This window comes from Leptodactylus fuscus, chromosome 3 (genome assembly GCF_031893055.1).
Source record: "Leptodactylus fuscus isolate aLepFus1 chromosome 3, aLepFus1.hap2, whole genome shotgun sequence".
Taxonomy (NCBI): Eukaryota; Metazoa; Chordata; class Amphibia; order Anura; family Leptodactylidae; genus Leptodactylus; species Leptodactylus fuscus.
In genome coordinates, this window is record NC_134267.1 from 123,550,701 (window position 1) to 123,572,196 (window position 21,496).

Here is a 21,496-nt window from a genome sequence, read left to right on the forward strand (position 1 = left end):
TTCAAGCATTTTTATGGGTGATGAAAATGCTTTAACAAATGGGTTAATGCATGTATGGAATATTTGGCTATGTTACAGACTTTTTATCAGTGCAATGTAAAGCACTATATGTCCCATATGTCAACTGCATGCCATGAGCTTGGAAATACATAGCGATTTTATATATTACTCTCTGCACAGTTTATCTGGCTTCAAATGGGGGCAGAGTGTGTCATCTCCAGACACACATAGTACAGTTAGTGGGCAGAGGTGAGCAGCAGATAGTAGTAACAGATAGTAAAGCCTATTGATGGAAAGCAACACTCCTGCAGCCCATTTCTGCTCAATTGTATAGGGATAAAAGGATGTTTTGTTTTTTTTTATTTTTAACAAGAATGCATCGGTCCTGAATAAGAAATACATTATTGTAAACTGTGCTGACAGCCCTACAAGTTATTTTGATTAGTTTATATCTCAATTTTGTCATTTTTGACAGACTCCCTTTAACAACATATGACGAAGAAATTGGCCTATAACACTTACCACCATCTCCTTTATCAGTATGAATGTCTGCAGAATGACTGCCTTCTGCAATATACACAGGGAAACTGGAACATTCAAGGAATAGCTGGCATGCGGCAATGAAGGCTGGACGGTATTCTTTTGGGGACACAGGCTTGTTTATTTTACTTTCTTTAGTATTTTCTGTTGATGTCTCCCATTTTGCATTATCACTTTGCCCTCCTGAGGGCTGTTCTACTGTGAGCGTTTTAGGAGCAGGACTCTTCGGGAGAACGTACAAAGTAATAAGTCTTGTGAGGAACTGTTGGAAATACTCCAAGCAGCACTGCATTGCTGTCTTTTGTGTCGCCTTTATACTCCGTGTAGTTGTTCCTTTTGGACTCTTACAAGGATGTTGGACAACTGTCTCTTCAGATCCTACCGTGGATGCGGTTTCAGTTTCTGATGAAGTGCTACCTAAGGGCAGGCCAGCTGCACTTTGCCCATCACTCAAAGCCTTGTCAATGTCATCTGTCTTGTCTTCCTGGTACTGTACAAATTCTGTAAATCCACTTTCTGAAGATCGACTGCTTGGAGGGTTTTCACCATCTTCAAACACATCGCCAGGATTTTCAGCAGAAACAGGGGACATCTAGGAAGTAAATGAGCTGTACTCAGTTAAGGCTTCTCTCTCAAGATCCATTCAACTTATAGTTTACAAGAATAATGGGTCTTGTGAGACAATACAAAATAGAATTAAAGAATTTATCTACTTTTTGCTTAAAAGTCTAAAGTAGTTTTAGGTTGAATTTATGTAAAAATATGGAGGGTAAAAAAAAAAAATGAAAACTTTTATGCACTGTTCAGTAATACCTGAAATCTATTCATTGAAACCTCTGCTCATTGAGGGCTGTAGAAGTCCAGCGGGTGGTCCTGTGAGCACAATCCTACTGAGGAGGACCACCCATTAGACTCCTAAGCTCAGAACAGGCAGAGATATAAACGACACGTTAAACTGAGTCTTTTTCACAAAACTACACACCAATCTGCTCAGCTTTTCCTATTCTATAGCATGTTGCCCATTAATTTTCAGCAAGACAGGTTCCCATTAACTTTTCTTTTCCTTCCTCCACCGAAAGTAACATTTTATTAGCAGAATAGACAAATTTTATGTAATAAAAAACGTCTCCCCCAAGATAGCAACTGTCTCAATGTCAATCATTTATTCATATAAACCATTATTTGCACTGCACATGTAGTTGGCATTGAAGCTTACACTCTGTAAGCAGAGAACAAACCTTACCTTTCTATCCTCTTTTTCTTTACCGGAGCCATTCTGTCCGCTGGGAAGTTGGAACATGCCTCCAGTGCCTGCAGACAGAAGTGGAGGTTGTACTTTGCTGAGAATTTTTGAGCATAGCCTTAGTGAATCTGTCAGTTCTTTAAGGTCCAGTGCCTGAAGGTGGCTGGTTAGGGCAGAAATCATTCGGAGGAGAAGCTGAGGCAGATGTTCAGTCTGTATTTCAATGTATGTCTCCTGAGAAGGAAAGTAAAATGATGGGAGAAATGATTATTCATTTCCAGTTACTTGTAGCTCTATGAATGTACTTAGAAGATAGAACAAAACTAGTGCCACAAAAAAGTGGAGGTGGTGTTCAGAGTAACATAGCAGATGTGTTTCCATTCTCCATTGGCTTTAGAAACAGGCTGAGAGATTAAAAATATGATTGATTGTTATGAACATCTCCAATATTCCTTTTGTACAAGCTATTAGGCATCTAAATTGTACAAGTTTTAATTAACATAACTTCAAAGGCACATCATATTTCAGTATCTTTCCTGATCGTCACAGTATACAGATCTATATCAGGTCTGTGTACTGTGGCTGCTGCAAACAGTAGATCAGTGGAGTTGCTGGGAGTCAGACCGCCACTGATCTGTTGATGACCTACTATGAGTTGATCGTATATTCATTCCTTATAGACATGGACTATATCAAAGTATCCTACACTCAGAGACCAACAGCAAATACAAACTGCTGCTGACATGAATTTGTAGATCCAGACACAGTATCAAGAATCTGGACCCAAGCATCTGCTGTATCACTTCTATTATCACTTCTTAGCAAATGACAACAAAATGTAATGTTCATGTCCTGCATAAGAATAAAACACTGATTTCCATTTAAAGAGGCTCTTTCATCACCTTGGGCACATGCGGTTTTATATACCGCTAGGAAGTGGACAGTGCGCTGAATTCAGCGCACTATAGGCTTTCCCGTTCTGCGCCCCCGGTGAAGAGCTATCGGTGCCGGTACTGTAGCTCTTCACTGTCAGAAGGGCGTTTCGGACAGTCAGTCAGGAACGCCCTTCCTCACAGTAGCGTCTATAGCTGTGAGAGGGGGTGTTACTTACCACCCAGCAATGACGCTAAGCAGTGAGGAACGACCCGCACCCCCCCACCAGTACTCGTCTATGGGCGAGCACTATCAGGAGGCGAGGAGGCGTTCCACACCACTCTCACAGTACATAGCAATAGGCGCTACTATGAGGAAGGGCGTTCCTGACGGACTGTCAGAAAAGCCTTTCTTACGGTGAAGAGCTACGGTACCGGCACCGATAGCTCTTCACCGGGGGCACAGAATGGGAAAGCCGATAGTGCGCTGAATTCAGCGCACTGTTGGCTTTCTAGCGGTGTATTTAATCGCATGTGCCTCTTTAAATGGAGCTGTAATGCAGAAAAAAAGGCATTTTTGGAAAGTGTACAAGGTACTGTCATTAGTTTTGTACTGATTTTCCTGTCATTAGTTTTGTAGTGATGGCAGTCCTTTGTACAGCAGTTTCCACACTTTCCAAAAATGCCTTTTTTTATTCTGATTAACAGCCCCATTTAAATGGAAATCAGTATTTAATTCTTATATGAAATAGCTGAAAGGCCTTTACTGGAGTTTCTTCTCCTGCTTGGGCTTCACTCTTTTCTCTAGATAACAGTCCCTCAATGCCAACCAGTTCCTCCCCGCATTACTTGAGTGACAACTTCCACTTTGTCCGCAGATTATCTACAGTGGAGAGGGAAGCCCCAGTTTCCCCATGAACACAGCCTTGTTTAAAATTTGTAGGCAATTATAAGTTAAACATTTTTGCAAAAAGGCCAAACCAAAGAAAGCTCCTCTATGCATGGTCATATCCATTGGCAACCAACCAAGAAAGACTGTCAACAGAAAGAAAATATTTAAAATGCTGTTAAAATCATGAATCACTTATTATATTTGCAAAAATGCTTAACTTCTAACTGTCTACAAATTTAGGGGGTGGCCACTTTAACACTAATATTGAGAGACAAACCTTATTGTTTGTACAGTAAAAAAAAAAAAAAGGTAAATTTCTCAATATACTTTCTGTATTACTTCCCCACAGTTTTCCAGAGCTCTTCTTCTTGTCCTTTATTCTGTTACTTCCAGTGGATAAAAATCAGTCCATGGTCATGTGATGAGCACACAGGTGCACGGCTCATTACCAGGCAGATGTCTGATTACTGGGCTGTGTCTATAACGGACTGTGCACCTGTGTGTGTATCACATGACCATGGACTGTATATCACATGACCATGGACTATACATCACACGACCACGGACTGATTTTTATTCACTGGGAGAAAGCAGAATGAATTACAACAAGCAGAGATCTGGAAAACTGTGAGGAATTGACACAAAGTATACTGGCTTTCCCTGGTATTGCAGCTCAGTTCCTTCAGTTATTTTCACTTCCAGCAGTTGATTTTTGGGAGTGCCAGGACTCAGACTCCCACCAATCTGGAACTCATCAACTATTCTAAGGATAGGCCATCAATAAAGTCCCAGTAACCCCCTTTAATGGGGTTTTCCAGGCTAAAAGATATTGATCACCTATCCTAAGGTCATGACGCCCTCACTGATCAGCTGCTCTGAGCAGCTTCTATACAGAGAATGCAAGCAGACAGCTCTGTTCTCCATGTAGTGGCCAAACCTGCTTTTATTTTTATTGCTACGCAGAGAACAGAGCTATCTGCTTCCTGATCCATTCTCTGTGTATCAGCAGCTTAGATCAGTTGGTTGGTGGTGGTGGTGGTGGGGGGAGAAGGGGTTACAGTAGTCAGACCACCACCTGTCCTATATTGATGACCTATCCATATTTTTAGCCTGGAAAACCCATTTAAGCTTGAACAATAGAGGTCTGCACAACTCTGAAGATAGCACAATTAACTTCAGTCATCAGGCAAGTATACAATTTTTTTTTTTACAAAGCTAGAAAAACAAGACTTTACTGTCTTAGAGAAAAGACCAAGTACAGATACACTTATGTCAGCATAGTTAAGGAAGGCAAGAGAAGGAAAACAGGCTGTCATACAGTACCTGACATATCACTCTCATACTTCTAGTAGGCTTGGGAAAGGAAAGCAAAAGATTTAAAGAATTGAAAATGCAGGTTCAGCATTAGTAGACAGCACAATGCATACAAAAATCATCATGTTTCATAAAATAATATAAACATTTTTAACAAGATGTAAAACAAAATGTCCCTTACTACACCATCTGCAGTCAAAGCCGTTGACAGCCTCTGCTGCCAGGCAATGGGATAGTGTGATAGATCTCCCATAATGATTAACAATGCATGTAGCATTAACAGACTTTAAAGAGGTTTTTCTATGGAAACTGGTCTATATTATATTATAATTTCAAAGTATTTTTTCTTCTCATTGCAACCCTATTAATAGACGAATGGAGACATACAGTTTGCCCTGTAAGGGTGCATGAGCATAGGTCAGAAACGCTGCATTTTCTGTCTAGAATTATTGTAGCAGCAGAGTGGATGAGATTTTATCAATTTAAGCAACAAATTTAATCAAATATCTACTGGTCAAGAGTTTACCATGTCATAGTCTAAAATGTTGCATGTAATGTTACTGGGATAGAATAAAAAAAATATTTTCTTTCAATTTGTGGAATACGTGGATCCTTTCTGCACTTCTGATATTTAAAGAGGACCTTTCATGGGTTTGGGCACAGGCAGTTCTATATACTGCTAGAAAGCCGACAATGCGCTGAATTAAGCGCACTGACGGCTTTCCCGATTTGTACCCTGGGTAAAGAGCTATCGGTGCAGTTACTGTAGCTCTGTACAGTCAGAATGGCGTTCCTGACACTCTGTCAGGAACGTCCTTCCCCACAGTAGCACCTATCGCGCTCGCTGATAATACTCGTCTATGGACGAGCACTGTGAGCAGATGGAGGGGGCGTTCCTCCCTGCTCACACTGTACAACGCGATAGGCGCTGCTGTGGAGAAGGACGTTCCTGACAGACTGTCAGGAACGCCCTTCTGACTGTAAAGAGCTACGGTACTGGCACCGCTTGCTCTTTACCCGGGGCACAGATCAGGAAAGCCAACAGTGCGCTGAATTCAGTGCAGTGTCGGCTTTCCAGCAGTATATAGAACTGCCTGTGCCCCAAACCCATGAAAGGTCCTCTTTAATGTGAGATGAAGATCTCCAATCTCATGAACAAGCATCTCTTTGAATAAAAGGGCTGTGTGACTACAAAAATAAAAAATTGCTTTATCTACATACAGTGTTTTACGCTTCTACGAGGTCACAAACGTTTAAAAAATGGCCAACACGGACATCAATTATTCTACTGCAACCTATGAAAACACAGAAATTCTTACCAGAGACACTATGTCTAGCAAGAAATCCACCAGCAAGCAGAAATTGATAAGTGGTAACTCAGATGGACTACTGCTGTCACCAGATGAAGGCTGAAGTCTGGCATGTAGCGTTCTCCTACAAAAATCAACACAAAATGAAAAATAAAAACCCATTCACGTGTTCCTGTGACAAAGGTAAATGTCATTTATATATGGAGGTGATCTATTACACATGAACATTTCCACAGTTTCATACCATACAGTAGAAATTCACATGCTGCTTAAATGGAAGCACATTGAAACACATGACTTTTAAAACAGAAATACATCTTATTAAAAAAGATAGATAAAAAAATATCAATAGTATGTCTGTACCAGGGCTGAATTAGAGGAGATTTGTCACTGCTGTGTTTGCCTAAAGGACCTAAGCTCGGTTCACCGTAATAAATCATCTGCACAGCCTCACTGATATTAAATAAAAAGCAAAATAAAGAACCGAGCGTGTAGTCAATAAAAGTCTTGTATTTACCTGCAGCATTCTTCAAACCAACGTGCAATGTAATCCCACATGTAATAAGGCTCAAAGGAGTTAAATAAAAGGTTGGCGGTTTTAATGAGCTCTGCAGTCCTCTTGTTTTCCCGCAGTTTACTGAAGGAAAAGAATACATAGATATTATTATGATATATGTTACAAGCCAAAATGGACATTAAGGAATTTGGGAGGTCATGAAATATCGTATATACTCGAGTATAAGTCGACCCGAACATAAGCTGACCCCCCTAATTTTACCACAAAAAAGGGGGAAAACTTATTGACTCGAGTATAAGCCGAGGGTGAAAATGCATGACAATCTTTTTGTGCTCATGTTAATCCTAGCCGGCTTCAGGCCTATATGGTAATATCCCAGATGTCACGTGGTCTGGGATATTACCATATAGGCCCAAAGCCTGTGGTAGTAGTAATAGCCTTTTACTGCTAGCATAGGCTTTGGGCCTGTATGGTAACAGGCTGCTACTGCTACCATAATGCTTTGGGCCTGTATGATAATGCCCCAGACATGTGGCCCAAAGCCTGTGCTATCAATAACAGGCTATTACTACTACCACAGGCTTTAGGCCTATATGGTAATATCCCAGACCACTATTTCAAGCAATATAGGAGATTTATGACATTATCTAAAATAATCAGAGCTCAGCTTACATTTCTTAGGGGGCGTTCACACTACCGTTGGATGTCCGCTTTGATAGTGTCCACCCCCCCAAAAAAAAAAATAAAAAAAAAAAAAAATAACACGACATCTATCGTAACAGGCATTAGCGGACACTAACTGATGTTAATTTGTCGTTTTTTTTTTTTAGTTCATCCAACTAATGGATCAGTTAAAGAAACGCACACATACTGCTCATTTTTTTAGTTTTGTTTCTGCTTTCTGAGCATGCACAGAAAAAAAACAGATAGTAATAACAGACAGTATAATGGACACTCATCCATTACTGTCCGTAAGCTATGAACATTAATGCTAAAAAAACAGACACTTGCCGTCTGTCATAAGTCCGTTATTTTGAACGGACACAAAATTCCTGCACCCTGCGTTATGATTTCTGAGAAAAAAAATGGGACATGTGACAGATTTGATGTAAAGTAATACTAATGGACAACAGATAAAATCCCATTGAATTCAATGGATTTATGACGGTTCTGTTAATGTGCATTGTTAACATTTTGTACCGGATGCCAGCAACATACACTACTAACGGTAGTGTGAATACCCCTTACAGTGTTCTGGGAAAATGAAAGCTGCTCCATGTCTGGTTCCAAAGAAAAATATAGACTTCACAAATGTGTCCCATTGTTTACAGAGATCTATGGCAATCCCATCCAATATCCATTACCTGCTCAGCTGTGCAGGGTCCTTGCTGAAAGGAGCTTGAGTCTGAAGATCCAGCTCTGCCTTGCACTGTGTATACAACGTTCTGAACACTTCAATTAACACATCTTCCAAAATCGCAGGCCCTGGCACCAATACAACCATACAATTGTAAACCAACGATGCAGCATCAGTGTATAGTACATTCGATAGAACAGTGAGTATTGCAAGAGAAATGTTGGAATTCTCCCGAAGAAGGAAAAGTGTCCCTCACATATTAGAAATTATTTAACTTGCAGAAATCACTATCATGTACACACGTAAGTAGGAGGCCAATATCATTCACAAATAAGAAATATTCAGTCATGGTCATTAAAAATAAAATATAATACCAAGCTCAGGTTTGTCCAGTAAACTTATGAGGATGCGAAAAGGCTTTAGGTCTTGCATTAGTGAATTCTCCCTGCTCAGTTCTTTTCCCTGTAAAATTCCCACCATCGCCTGAATAAAAAAAAAAGTAATAATGACACATCAGACTATACATTTTTTGTATTACATAGTACAATGGAGGCAGAGAACAGCAGCAAGAAAGTGCAGAGATTTTAAGTGAATCTGTCAGGTGATTTCTGCTGCCCTTGTTAGAGCAGGATATGACTAAGGGAAAGCTGAGTTAAGAGCTCCTAGGAAAGACAGATTCCCGCTTACCGCTGCCTACGCACAGTGATTGACAGCAATAAGTGCACAGAAAATGTCAAGGAGTGGGGCAGGAGGCAGCAGAGTGAACTCTGTCCTTATGGATACAGTGCACTCATATGTCATAGTCGACTATATCCATGAGTTAGGCTCTTTTGGCACTTTCACTTTAATATATAACAGGTGTCCACATTTTAAGCCAGTCACACTAGTGCAATGAGCAAAGCAATGAGCAAAGCAGCAACAGGGTGCAACAAGTAACCAGTCAACCAATGTAGTAATAACAGTGAGGGCAGTGACGCAAGTGACAAATGTATTAGTATGCGCAGAAGAATTGCAAACAGTCACAATAGACAGAATGAAGAAATAGCAGGCACAGGATGTAGGACACCCAATAAAGGTTCATGCAAGAATGTTGTCAAACGTCCTTCTATACAAGACTATACAACATAGTATTTCATATTCTTTGAAACCATGAAATGGACACTTGACTGTCACATATATATGAATTATGTAGTACATAAAAGGATTAGTGTGCAGCCCTATTGGCAATTCCATTAGATTTGAAGGTAAGAATAGAATTTTATTGGGATTCATTATATGATGATTCTGGTACTACATTTCCATTATGGATACACAAATGAACAAAGCCTTAGATACCATAGTTTTCATATTATAGTTGTCTTTAAAAAACACACCTGTACTAAGAGGTCTTTAGAGAATGTATTGAAGTAGTAAGAAGCATGTTCCTCTGGATTGCTTTGTCTTGTACTTCTTGGTCCTGTAATGGCCCCATTGTTATCAAATCCTAAGAAAAAGTAGATGGAATATGATGTCCAATCAACTTATTTCAGGTATGTAGAAAAAGAATGTACAGAATAACTAGTAACTCACCAGAAGTGTGGTCCCCAAAGTGACAGCGAAAGAGACAGAACAATATTAACAAAAGCCCTATGTATTCCCTAAATATTCACTTCATGCTCATTACAAAGGTGCATTAGAAGTGCCTCATCTAAAACACGTCAAGTTAACAGGGGTTGAAAGTAAAAACTATGATAATAATAATATTGCATGGCATTGTACAATACAAACTTGGCAATGTTTACAAGTGCAGTAAGCAAATTATTACTATTTTCGAAACAAAGAAGAAGTGCCTCTAGTGGCATTGAATAAAATGTAGAAATCGTATGGGTCACTGAATGCTTTTCTCACACAATTTGGATCCAATGTCCCAGTCATGGGATTCTCAAAGCTGGAGGACTTTCCTGTGGCCCCTGAACTCCTCAAGCATCTTACTCGATCTTCTGAATTATTACACACTTTTCGCCCCCACCCCTTTTATAGGGCTTTCATGGGGTGACAGACGAATATCCCTGATCAGACAGCTGAGAATTGGAGGGAGGTTGAATAAACTTTCTTTTAGATGGTTGTGAGTGCCCATGACTTCCTTATTCAGTCCAGTTTCCTGCATTGTATTTATTATTCTCCAGTTCGACTACATAGAATGGGTTTTACTCTTTGTTTGTGCACAAAACATAGTTATTATGGCCTGGAAATCACCTGATGTGTCCTCCTTTGATCACTGGCTCCAACTTATTAACAAATATGTTCCCTAATACCTGTTACTCTATATTACTAAGAAGTGTCCCCATAAATTTGACTGGAGATTGCTACCAGATTGGTCTTGTTCTTATGGTCTGGGGGTGGGGGGTGGGGGGGGGGTACCGAGTATGTGTGTACTGTGGATGACTGGTAGTGTGTGTGACTCACAGTGGAGCTAGTGGCTTCCATCTTAAGTTCTGCCCTGTCTGGGGTTAACGCATTCTGCTTTTGCTGGAACCTATCTAAAATCTACAGATTATTTACTTTTAGGTATAGCGCTGCTAAATTGGTTGTCTGCTGTTACTGTTGACTTGAACCTGTTAAAAACCCTATAAGTCAGTATCAGATCCTTTAAAACAAACCTAAGAAATAGATTAGAATATAAGTGAAACCCAACACCTTTCTAAAGACTTTTGTGGGGATCTGTGGCTTGTCGATTCTTCTTAGGCTACATGAACATCACTGCGTGCATGTGCTGGGTCTGTGGTTGAATGGAACGGAAAGCACATGGATGATGTGATATCTGTGCCTCCATGCAACCATTCAATTTCAGCAGTGAGCCCGAGCCGCAAAATAGACCGGAATAGGAGCGGTCCTGAGTACTGACTTACAGCGAGCCATTAGAAAATAATTGATCAGTGTGCTAGCTGTGAAAAACTCAGATAGCAGACGATGCACATGTTTGTATGCATACAGTCTTAGAGAGAACATTGCATGGCCTATAAGACTCCTTACACCTAGAAATTCACTAGTCATAAATTATCCAGAAGCACTTTAGTAACCTAGCCAAGAATATAAGAAAATGCATTACAAGGTTAATATGACACCAAAGGCATTTTCCAACCCATTTACAATATTCATGCTGATAAATAATGATGCCGATGTGACCCCTGAGAGCAGTCGCTGACTTCAGGCAAAAGCACTGAAGAGAACAGGGAGTCGTTTAGGAGTGGAAACAACATTGTTTTCTCATGTGCAATCACCTCTCCTGGGCCTACACTTATTCTACTTTGACCACACAATATAATAGCTAATGAGTGGCAAATCCCCAAAATTTTGAATTTGACTGAATGTGAAATTTTTGGAAAATTTATTGAGATACTATACTGTGTGGAGGGGCCTCTATGTATCATTATAGCGTGTGGAGGGGCCTCTATGGATCATTTTACTGTGTGGAGGGGCCTCTATGTAGCATTATACTGTGTTGAGGGGCCTCTAAGGATAATTATATTGTGTGAAAGGGCCTCTATGGATCATTGTAGTGTGTGGAGGAGCCACCATGGGACATTATTCTATATAGCTGTGGTATTACTCCGCTTACCTACCACGCTTCAAACTGACCATTCTCCTCTTTTGAACCTGTTACAGAAGAAAAAGTCTCCCAGCTCCTTTCTTCTCCTCGCCCTACGACCTGCAGTAGTGACCGTTTCCCATCACACCTTCTCCAGCCTGTCTCCTGCAGTTACGATTTTCCTTACTAAAATATTTAATCTCTCCTCTGGAATTTTCCTATCTTCTTTCAAACATTCTGTCAAAATGCCACTATTGAAGAAATCCTTCCTTGACCTGTCCTGTGCTGCTATGGACCCATATCTAACCTCCCCTTTAGCTCCAAAATCTTGGAACGCTTGGTCTCGTTTAATCCACTATCTGTCTGCTAACTCTCTTCTTGACCCCTTGCAATCTGGCTTCTGCACTCTACTGAAACGGCCCTCATAAAAGTCTCCAATGATGGTCTAATGGCCAAATCTATTGGTAACTATTATCTTCTTATTCTTCTGGATCTCTCATCAGCATTTGACACTGTTGACTATCAACTCCTCTTTACTATGCTCCGCTCTGTCGGCCTCACAGACACTGCGCTCTCCTGGTTCTCCTCTTATCTCTCAGACCGTACTTTCAGTGTATTATTTGCTGGCTCTGTCTCTTCCCCTTGCTGTTGAGGTTCCTCAGGGCTCAGTCCTAGGCCCCTCTTATTCTCTATCTACATAGCCCATACTGGACAAACCATCGCCTCATTTGGCTTCTGATATCATCTTTAAATGTGGCATGACAGGTGTTTCTTAGAGGGTAGTACGAGAGGATTTTCCACCTTTCTATATAGGGGAAGCAAAGAATATACCAGATGTATAATTTATAGTCTAATGTATTGCTTCCCTTGAAAACAAGTAGAACTGGAAGTGCATGGCGGCCGCTACTCTATTCTTTCAATACCTATATCCAGGAGGAAATAAATGTTTCCAATGCAAATGACAGTAACTGGGTTCATTACACAGAAGCTACTAGCTACTTTTCTTGAAAGGTTTACTGGATATTACACAATGTTATTGTGTTCGTTATAATCACTTAGTAAAAGTCAACCTCTTACTAAAGAATTAGGAAGATTTATTGATTTAATAAGATAATCCTTTCATCACAGATCTGTGATAAGTAACTACTAAAGCCCTATCCAAGAGAGGTGCCAAGATGAAGCAAAGTAACAATGTATAACCTAAATCAAGGCTTTATTGCTTCCTTGCATAAGTAATAAAAAGTCCAGCTCACCTAGCAGCCAGGCATACAGCCTACGATTCAACGACATATCCCTCCGTAACACTACACGCAGGGCAGCTGACAATATACGAATCATGTCAGGGCGGGTTGCCTGGGGATGGAAAAGTTATAAAAACAGTCACAAGTAGGATCTCTACTGTTTATTAATACAGTAAAACCTCTCTGAGATGACCACCCAAAATTGTATAGAAAATTGGTATTCTAGAAGGTGATCTCCTCAACAGTTCAGCACTATGGAATAAAACTTAATGTTTATTATAGCAATGTAGAATACAAAAAGTGCCCATATAAACTCCTCCTAAAACAGATTCAGTTACAATCTAAATTTAGATTCTAACTGAATCTGTTTTAGGAGGAGTTTATATGGGTACTTTTTTTATTTTATATTGCTATAATAAAGTTAAGTTTTATTCCATGGTGCTGTACTGTTAAATTGATTGGTGGAATAATTTTGTCCTTCGAGATTTTACCCGGATGCACAATTGCTTTTGGATTAGATGATCTACTCAAGTAAAACGGCCAGTATGTATAACATATGGTGCAACTGAAAACCTGCGATAGGACCTCATCTAGAATAGATAAAGGATGGGGGATCTTCTTAAATAGGAGGTCTTTTGGAAAGGTTTACTATACCACATTTATAAATGAAGTCAATCATAGTGCTCTGCTCACAATGACGTTTTTGCCATTGCATTAGGGTCTTCCAGTAATTTTGATGGAAAAAACAGTATATTTAACATCTGTATTCTTGCGTCAATAATACCAAATCCTTACACATTAGGAATAATAATATTTTTTGGATATTAGATTGCTTGCATCTTACATTTTATCCTGAATTCATAATGGACCTTATTATACATGTAAGGCATGTGTAAGCAGAGCCTAAGACAATCCCAAAATAGCTGAATACTTAAAATAACTATACTGTACATATACATGTGAATATAAAATACATATGTATACACTTAAATATAAATTGAAGCATTTAAATATAATTAGTAAATGTGTTGTCATCATCATCAATATTATTATTAATAAAGGGAATCTACAACTCCAGAACTGCTTTTATACCAGTTATATACAGTTGTAGGGCTGGTTCATGACATAGTGAAGATATCTTTCTTGTGTCCAAGTGCAGCCTTGCTGCTAAGAAATAAAATTTTTATTTTACATGAAAATTAGCCGTTTGGTGTACTAGTGGCGGCTCCCCTCCTGCTAGAGCACTTTCTGTTATAAGGTTGGGACTGGATAGTGCCTACAGATAAAAATGTGTGCGCAAACAGGTGTGGCCCCACCCCAAGTGCATTAATCAGCTCATTTGCATATGCAATAAAAATAGAATTCCTTAGTAGCAGGATTGCACTTTTATACAAAAAAAATGTATGTTCACTTTATCACTAACCAGCCCTATAACAGTATATAAGTGGGTTAAAAATCACTTTGGTGATGGTAGACATACGGTAACTTAATAAATAATAATAACAACGTTTGAGGCTTTCTTCATTTCGGTTAAAGAGTATTGCTCTGGGATCATTTAAATTTACTCAGTGGGGACATGGAATTAAGCCTTTGAATAAACCTTTGGCAGGGGTTTACTGGCCACGTGAGTATTGGACATGCTGGAATGAAACATGCCTGATCTCCATTTCCTATTCTATTTCCTTTAACCATTCCATTTAAAGAAACCATGCAGTTAATGTGATCCCTCTAGATCCACCCAAAGCATACTGTTTCACATATAAAGCAGGTGCTCTTATGCTCTTATGTACTCAAATTGGGAATTAAATGGTTATTTGTGGTCACAAAGTCATCTTGTAGGAAACTGACTCAGATTTTACAGCCATAATAAACTGCACAGTCTTTCCTCTGGCTGCATCAATCTCAGTTCCAGCATCAGAAGTGACTACTTTTGTGCTTACATTGAGATAACAAATTAAGATAATGTACATGTTTAATTTTAGAATACAGCTGTGAGAACATATTCTAATTCTCAGTCGCCCTGGGTTAGTGAGTAAAAACTAGCAGCTATAATATGTCCCTTAGAATATGCACACATAATAGGAAATTCTGCGCAATGACTCTCTTATTCATTCAGAAGAAGCAGCAGCACCCTTATAGAGGGTATGATAGAGAGCATTATATTAATGAGAACAAAGCTATATAGTGAGATAGAAAACTTATTATTAGCTACAGCAGCTTCTCTGTATTTGCCTGCTTCTCCTCCCACATCCACTCTCCATAAACTTTCTTTAGTGAACTGACAGTTCTTCTTGGGAGCTCAAGATGGATTTAGCAGAGATTTTAGCGTGAAGGTCAGTTAAGGAAAGAGGAGGGAGGAGGAAAAAAGCCTGAAAAAAAAAAAAAAAAAAAAAAAAAAAAGGTATTTTCTCCAATAAGATGAATTAAAAAGTTTGATGTTTGTAGAAAGTGGCCATTTCAAATATGACAAAGAATAATCGCAGTAGGCATTTTTTATTGCACAATGTTGCACACTATGTCTATTACAATAAGATCCTGAAGTATTGTGATGGAAAGAAACTGTCACAAATTGGCTTAAAGGCTTTAACCTATGCCATACAGTCATTGTCTACCTTTTACATGAGGAAATTGCTCCTTTGGAACATATGGAGTAAGAAGATTAATGAGATCTTGGAAAAGAAGTCTAGTAAGAAGGAGTAACACTAACTGAAAGCCTGTGGGATGGCCAGGGTACATCTATTTTTAACATTTCTTTATCAAATAAGACAATGGGGTGTTTGTTGAGGATACACTGCCAAAATAGGAAGACTATTCTGAGTAGTGAGATTTGTTTTGAGAATTGAGTGTTATTTCTAGCTTCAACAGTATAACTAGCTGGCAGCAATATAGTGAGGTGATATGTTATCCTTCCCTGCCCGGCATGCGGGATTGATAAAGTTTGAGGAATGAGCCCCACCTGCACTACACCATGTGTTCTGTAAGGGTATGTTCACACGATGGAAACCTTTTCCACCGTGTGACTTCTCTGCGTGGCAAATCACAATGGGTTGCCGATGCATCCCAGGAGTAGGTCTCCAGCCGCGGATGATGTGGCTGACTCAGCCTCGGGAAGATAGGGCATGTCGCTTCTTTTTCCCGTTAGCTGAAAAAAATTGCTAGCAGGAAAAAAAAGCGAGGGACTCCCATTGCAATGAATGAGAGGCATTTTCGCAGGTGGCTTTCGTGTCAAATTCTGCCTGCAAAAAACTGTGTGAGAGAACATACCCTAATGCTACCCAGGATCTAAAACACAGCTCATTGGGAGGTGCAAAGCATCACTAATTAAAAAAATGACAATACAAAAAAAAAAAAAAAAAAATTGTTACCAAGGTTGCATATGGGAATAAAGGATGTAAACTAATTTATTTGTCACTTACCTGACTCATATGGAATGGGAAGCAAAACAGGATCAAGTCTAATGTGCTCCTCTGGACCAACACACTGGAATCCTGAACAGAGGTGCTCACTGCCTCCACCTGGAAAGCACAACATACTAGCAATGTTAGAATTAAAGGAAAAGTATCCAACAACTTAAAAATATTTCACTGAAAAAAGGTGAAGCTGCAGCCCACTACAGCGTAAATTGATGACATATTACTAGGATACAACATTTAGTGATCAGTGCAGGTCTAATCTTTGGGATCCCCACATAAACGAAGGGAGATGCAGACCGCATCAATCCCTAAATCAGTATTATGATCTTCATTTTCAGGATTAAATTGTAAATGTTAATACTAGAAAACTCCTTTTATTGCTGGTTTTATCTAATAAGTTGTGGCAATGCAAGTACCATGTCTCTGACACATGACATAAGTCCATTTCTAGATTCACAGACCCCAAGACCAACCATAAGACCTAAAAATACACTGTTTCTTATTATGCTTAGCACGATGCATTTCAGAAATAAGGTTTAGAAATGAATAATTCCGCTCCACAAAAAAAAAAAAAAAAAAAAAAAAAAATGTTCTGAGCTCTTCCAGATTTGATCATGAAGCACTGGTCTGTGATGAATGGAGAAGACTGGGAAATCAATGAACAGGGTCATGTGACAGTGATGAACATGGACGGCAGAGCGCTGAAGTCTCATTAATATACATGGGGAACCTAACACATCCCATCCACAGCGGTTACACACCACCAGCAATGCAGTAAATGACCCAAACCTAGTCATTTTATAGATAATTGAAAAAAACTTCCAGTGACAATGTGATGAATTACACTAGAATGTTAATGATGCCTAAACGGATTGAGTTTCTGTGTGCAGCATACAGAGGAATATTCTAGATTACATATAGAATTGTGAGGATATCTTTAAAGGGGTTATCTGGGGAGTTTAGGTTACCTTACTTCCTCTCCTGATTTTTATTAAAATGGAGCTGAGAGTTGAACGCTAGCTCCGACTTCATAGAATTGCAGAGGAAGTAAAGTAACCTAAAGAACCCAGAGAACCCCTTGAAAGAAAAACATGTTGTAAAATATACACAGTCCAATCACATTAATGTGACCACCTGTCAAAATCCAGAATAACCACCTTTCGCAGAGCGGACCACTGCGAGGCATGCAGGAAGAGAGGAGATGTTGTCATGATGTTCACTGGGATGTTGAGCCATGCCAACTCCAGTGCCGTGGCCAGCTGCGCTGGTTACGTGGTTGAGCATCCGTGGCGCGAACAACCGATCGAGGTGGTCCCACAGATTCTCGATTGAGTTCAAGTCCGGGGAATCTGCCAGCCAAGGGAGTGCGGTAAACTCATCATTGTACTCCTCAAACCACGTACATACACTGCGAGCTTTATGACACATCACATTGTCCTGCTGGTAGATGCCATCATCCTGAGGAAAAACATTTTGCATGTAGGATAGATGCATACTTATGTTGATGCACCATGCCTTCCACAATAATGAGTGCACCCAGATGGCTGATGACACGTGCCTTCTGCTATTTATTTAACGTTGAAGTCAAATGTAGGCGGTGGTCACATTAATATGACTGGACTGTGTATCTTCAGCAAGCCTGATCATAAAATAACATGGAGATCTATCTACCTACCAATCTACCTCATGCATATTGTAACAATATAAGATCCAAAAAGCAAAACTTAACACACGGACAGTTTTTTGAACCAAAATCAGAAGAAATGAAGTACAATATTTTTTTTCTAGTTCCCAGTCCTTCCTAATTCACTCTTGATTTTGGATAAAGAAAAAAAAAAAGAAAACCCTGCATGTGCAATTTCAGCCGTGGGAAGATAAAGTGGTTTTGTAGTGATCAGCTATGCTAGTTGCATTTACCATTAATTCAATGTCGCTTCCAATGATATAAAGCTGGTCTTCCATGGACAGTTTCCTATTCAGGTGGGAAAGGACATAGGTGATGCCAGGCAGGCGGATGGCAGGGCTGGTGAGAAGACTGCCCCATAGAGCACTGTAGAATGCAGATTGCTCCACGGCTGAGGCCACCTTTTCCAGGAGGGTGTTTGTCCTATCAGAGGGAGATTATATCAGAACAATATTCTATCAAAACAAACACTTCATGACTTACAAATTGAACTCCTGCATATATGTAAATATCACCTAATATATTTTCATATTTTTTTCCCAGTTTGAAAAAGAAATATAAACTTATATAATTTTTATACATATTCACACATACATATATATATATATACATATATCTATATCTATACACACACACACACACACACACGCACACACAGAAGCACAGTCATAAAAGCAAAAAAACTAAAGAATGGAGAGAGTGGCACATCCAGGGATCATGTACAAACTATTAGTAGATATTGGCACTCAGCTCAAAAGGGGAGTCTTGGGGAATACATTTAACCCCTTTCCCTGAGTTCCAAATCTGACCCCTCGAGTTTAGTTCCAATCCAGGCGATTGAAGTTATAGGGGATTATAGCCCAAATCGTTCATAGTAGATTTATTATATAAAATACAGATAAATCCCAGGATTTAAAACTACAATAAAATTGCACACAAAACCCCCCTGCAAGAATAAAGTAGTAATTTTCATCCTGAGACATATCTGTATTTTAGATAATAAGTCTACTATGGATGATTTGTACTACTACCAGCTTTAACTGCAATCACCTGGACTGGAACCAAACTTGAGAAGTCAAATTTGGAATTCAGCGAATCTGACACTGCTTCCCTAACTCATATTCACTTCAATAGAAGTTACGAGATTAGAGAGCTACGCTGTTTCCCTGTAGTCTGACCATAGACGACAACCTAGATTTCACTGAAGTTGTAGCAAGGTAAGAGCTAGGAAATGAAACCTGGAGTAGCTTCATTTTAGAGATAGGTCAGGGTCCCAGAGGCAGGATCTGATCAGATATTGCATAGATATGCTATAAATGTCTTTCACGGGAAAACCCCTTTAATGGCGCTCACCTGTCATAATATTCTGATCCTTCCTCCAAGCCAGGGAGAATACCAGTGAGCAGTCCTTGCAGGCCAGGTTTTAAGGTCTTGCCCAGAGGTAGGTAATACATCTCATATAGACTAAGTAACACCGGCTTTACAGACATTGCAGCATTTGTAAGTAGAGGGAAAAGTCCAGCACTGAAAAGAAAGAACAAGTCTCAGTATATACGGTAAATGCAATACATTGAACCTCACAATGGCAAGTACTTCATACGCCACCTATGAACTTACCTGTACAGAAAAAGGTCTTTTGCCAGGCGCTTTGGTCCAATTATTTTGAAAATTATTTCGTAGGTTTCTAGTGCTTTTCTGTGGACACCCCCTGGCAATGCTGGATGGAGACATTGTGCCAGTCGTTTTCCTATAGTTAACTTTTTAGGGACAACTTGATACTTTGCATTATTTTGTAATACCTGTCAACAAAACACAACCATGATTTTACTTGCATCATAACACTATACATGAAAGGTATTGCAACATGACTATGGTGAAATACTGAATTATAAATGACCATTCTGTCAGAGAGCTATTCCAAGAGGAAGAACACAGTTAAAGTTGTAGCATTTTGTAGATTAGGTTACTAACATGTGATCTTATGGGTCCAAACAATGAGCTGGTACCACATTTACTTGACATGTGGATCTGTGAATGTGACTAAGCTGCAATACCAACCATAACCCACTAGCAGATGCCACAGGGGCCACAATCTTAGTGGGCCCTGAGGGCCCCTGTTTTTTTATTTTTCTTTTAATTAGGCAATTACCTGCTGGAGTAACCTCAATAGCTAACTGGCCCTATTTACGTACCAACTCCTGTTCCTAATCATGGCCCCCCTATGCTTTTCCCTTCAGCCACCTGGAGGGCTACAAGGGAAATGGAGGCGACCGTAGGCTAAATATTTTATTGAATCAATTCCCTTTTAGTGTGATCCCACAGGTTACAGTATTCCTAAATTCACAAAAGAGCTATAGTCATCCACAGCCATGAATATAGTATTACCATTACAAAGGTAGCGCAATAAATCAAGAGAATGGAGGAAGTAACTTGGCCTACTGGATATGACTATTGTGTATGTTGATAGGGGAAAGATATCCACAATGGACACTCCAAAAGCTCCAAACAGGAGAATCATCATACAAGGAAATAGAAGAAAAATCCACAGAAGAATACAACCAACTGTGTATTGTATACATTTCACAATACAACCAAGAAAGGGACTAAAAAAACAAACAAACCAAAAACGTGACATTTCCTCTTTGCCAAATTATTCCTCAACAGTCAGATTTTTGGATCAAAGACTATGGCCATAAAATGGCATGGAGATTCAGTAAGATCACTAGAATCAATCAACAATAAGAAAGTTCTACCATCTCTATGGTCAATTTAACCTCTTTGAAATAAATCATCCAGCAAAATATGAAAGTCAGATAATTAGATTGTATAGAGAAGATTCGTTTTATATTCTTTTATATTCAGTGAGGGGCCATCAAGCTTTTTCACATCTGTGTCAGAATCTCCTTAAGAGTACTCCATTGCACAATCCGCCTAAAATCAAGAGATAAAAGATCTGTACAGAGGACTTTTCTCTCTGACGGTTTAAGTATAAAACTGACAGAAACCAACCAGACCAATTACAGTGTATGGGGTCCATGGGTTACCGATGTGTTAACAGGCAGACTCTCCGTCGTTCAGGCCCCATGGCGGATATGAACAACAGAGAGCACTGTTCAAGTGTGAACCTAGCCTAAAAGGGATTTAGTACAGCAGATGAAATGACACAAGAAAAGCGATCTCTACTGAAATCAATGATCCTTGACCATTTGTTCCACAAGGAGGAACAGAATACTGAAACTTAAAATGACTACGGCTCTCCTCACACTGAACTGACAATGCAATAGCAAAGGCATGCCCCCCTGAGAACCCACGAGACTGTGGTGTGACCATATTTAATTTACACCATAGACAATACGGCTGTATGGCATATGTGATTTATGAAGGCAGAAAATGAGAAGCACCTTCTCCTCTATCTGTAAATAAAATAATGGCTGAATCACTATTTCAATTTATAGAATAATCAAACAGTACTACATAGGTCTTACAGCAGGGAATGAGACTCGATAAACGTTCTTACAAAACTTACAATGGCAGCTCATCTAGCA

At 39.5% G+C, this 21,496-nt stretch overlaps 1 protein-coding gene across 2 annotated transcripts in view; it reads right to left on the reverse strand.

Annotated features, from left to right (window-relative positions):
* DOP1A (DOP1 leucine zipper like protein A) overlaps window positions 1-21,496 on the reverse strand; it is a 51,831-nt gene that overhangs the window by 21,019 nt on the left and 9,316 nt on the right. The window contains exons 3-15 of one of the 2 annotated variants that reach the window (XM_075268233.1): window positions 19,569-19,750; window positions 19,305-19,475; window positions 18,185-18,374; window positions 16,271-16,369; window positions 12,867-12,966; window positions 9,419-9,528; window positions 8,420-8,528; window positions 8,053-8,173; window positions 6,689-6,808; window positions 6,181-6,295; window positions 4,871-4,900; window positions 1,784-2,017; window positions 523-1,132 (exon numbers count right to left, since the gene is read on the reverse strand). In XM_075268233.1, the coding sequence (XP_075124334.1) occupies window positions 523-1,132; window positions 1,784-2,017; window positions 4,871-4,900; window positions 6,181-6,295; window positions 6,689-6,808; window positions 8,053-8,173; window positions 8,420-8,528; window positions 9,419-9,528; window positions 12,867-12,966; window positions 16,271-16,369; window positions 18,185-18,374; window positions 19,305-19,475; window positions 19,569-19,750 (2,191 nt within the window). The remainder of the gene's footprint in view (window positions 1-522; window positions 1,133-1,783; window positions 2,018-4,870; window positions 4,901-6,180; window positions 6,296-6,688; window positions 6,809-8,052; window positions 8,174-8,419; window positions 8,529-9,418; window positions 9,529-12,866; window positions 12,967-16,270; window positions 16,370-18,184; window positions 18,375-19,304; window positions 19,476-19,568; window positions 19,751-21,496) is intronic. The other variant, XM_075268234.1, reaches the window with a different exon arrangement.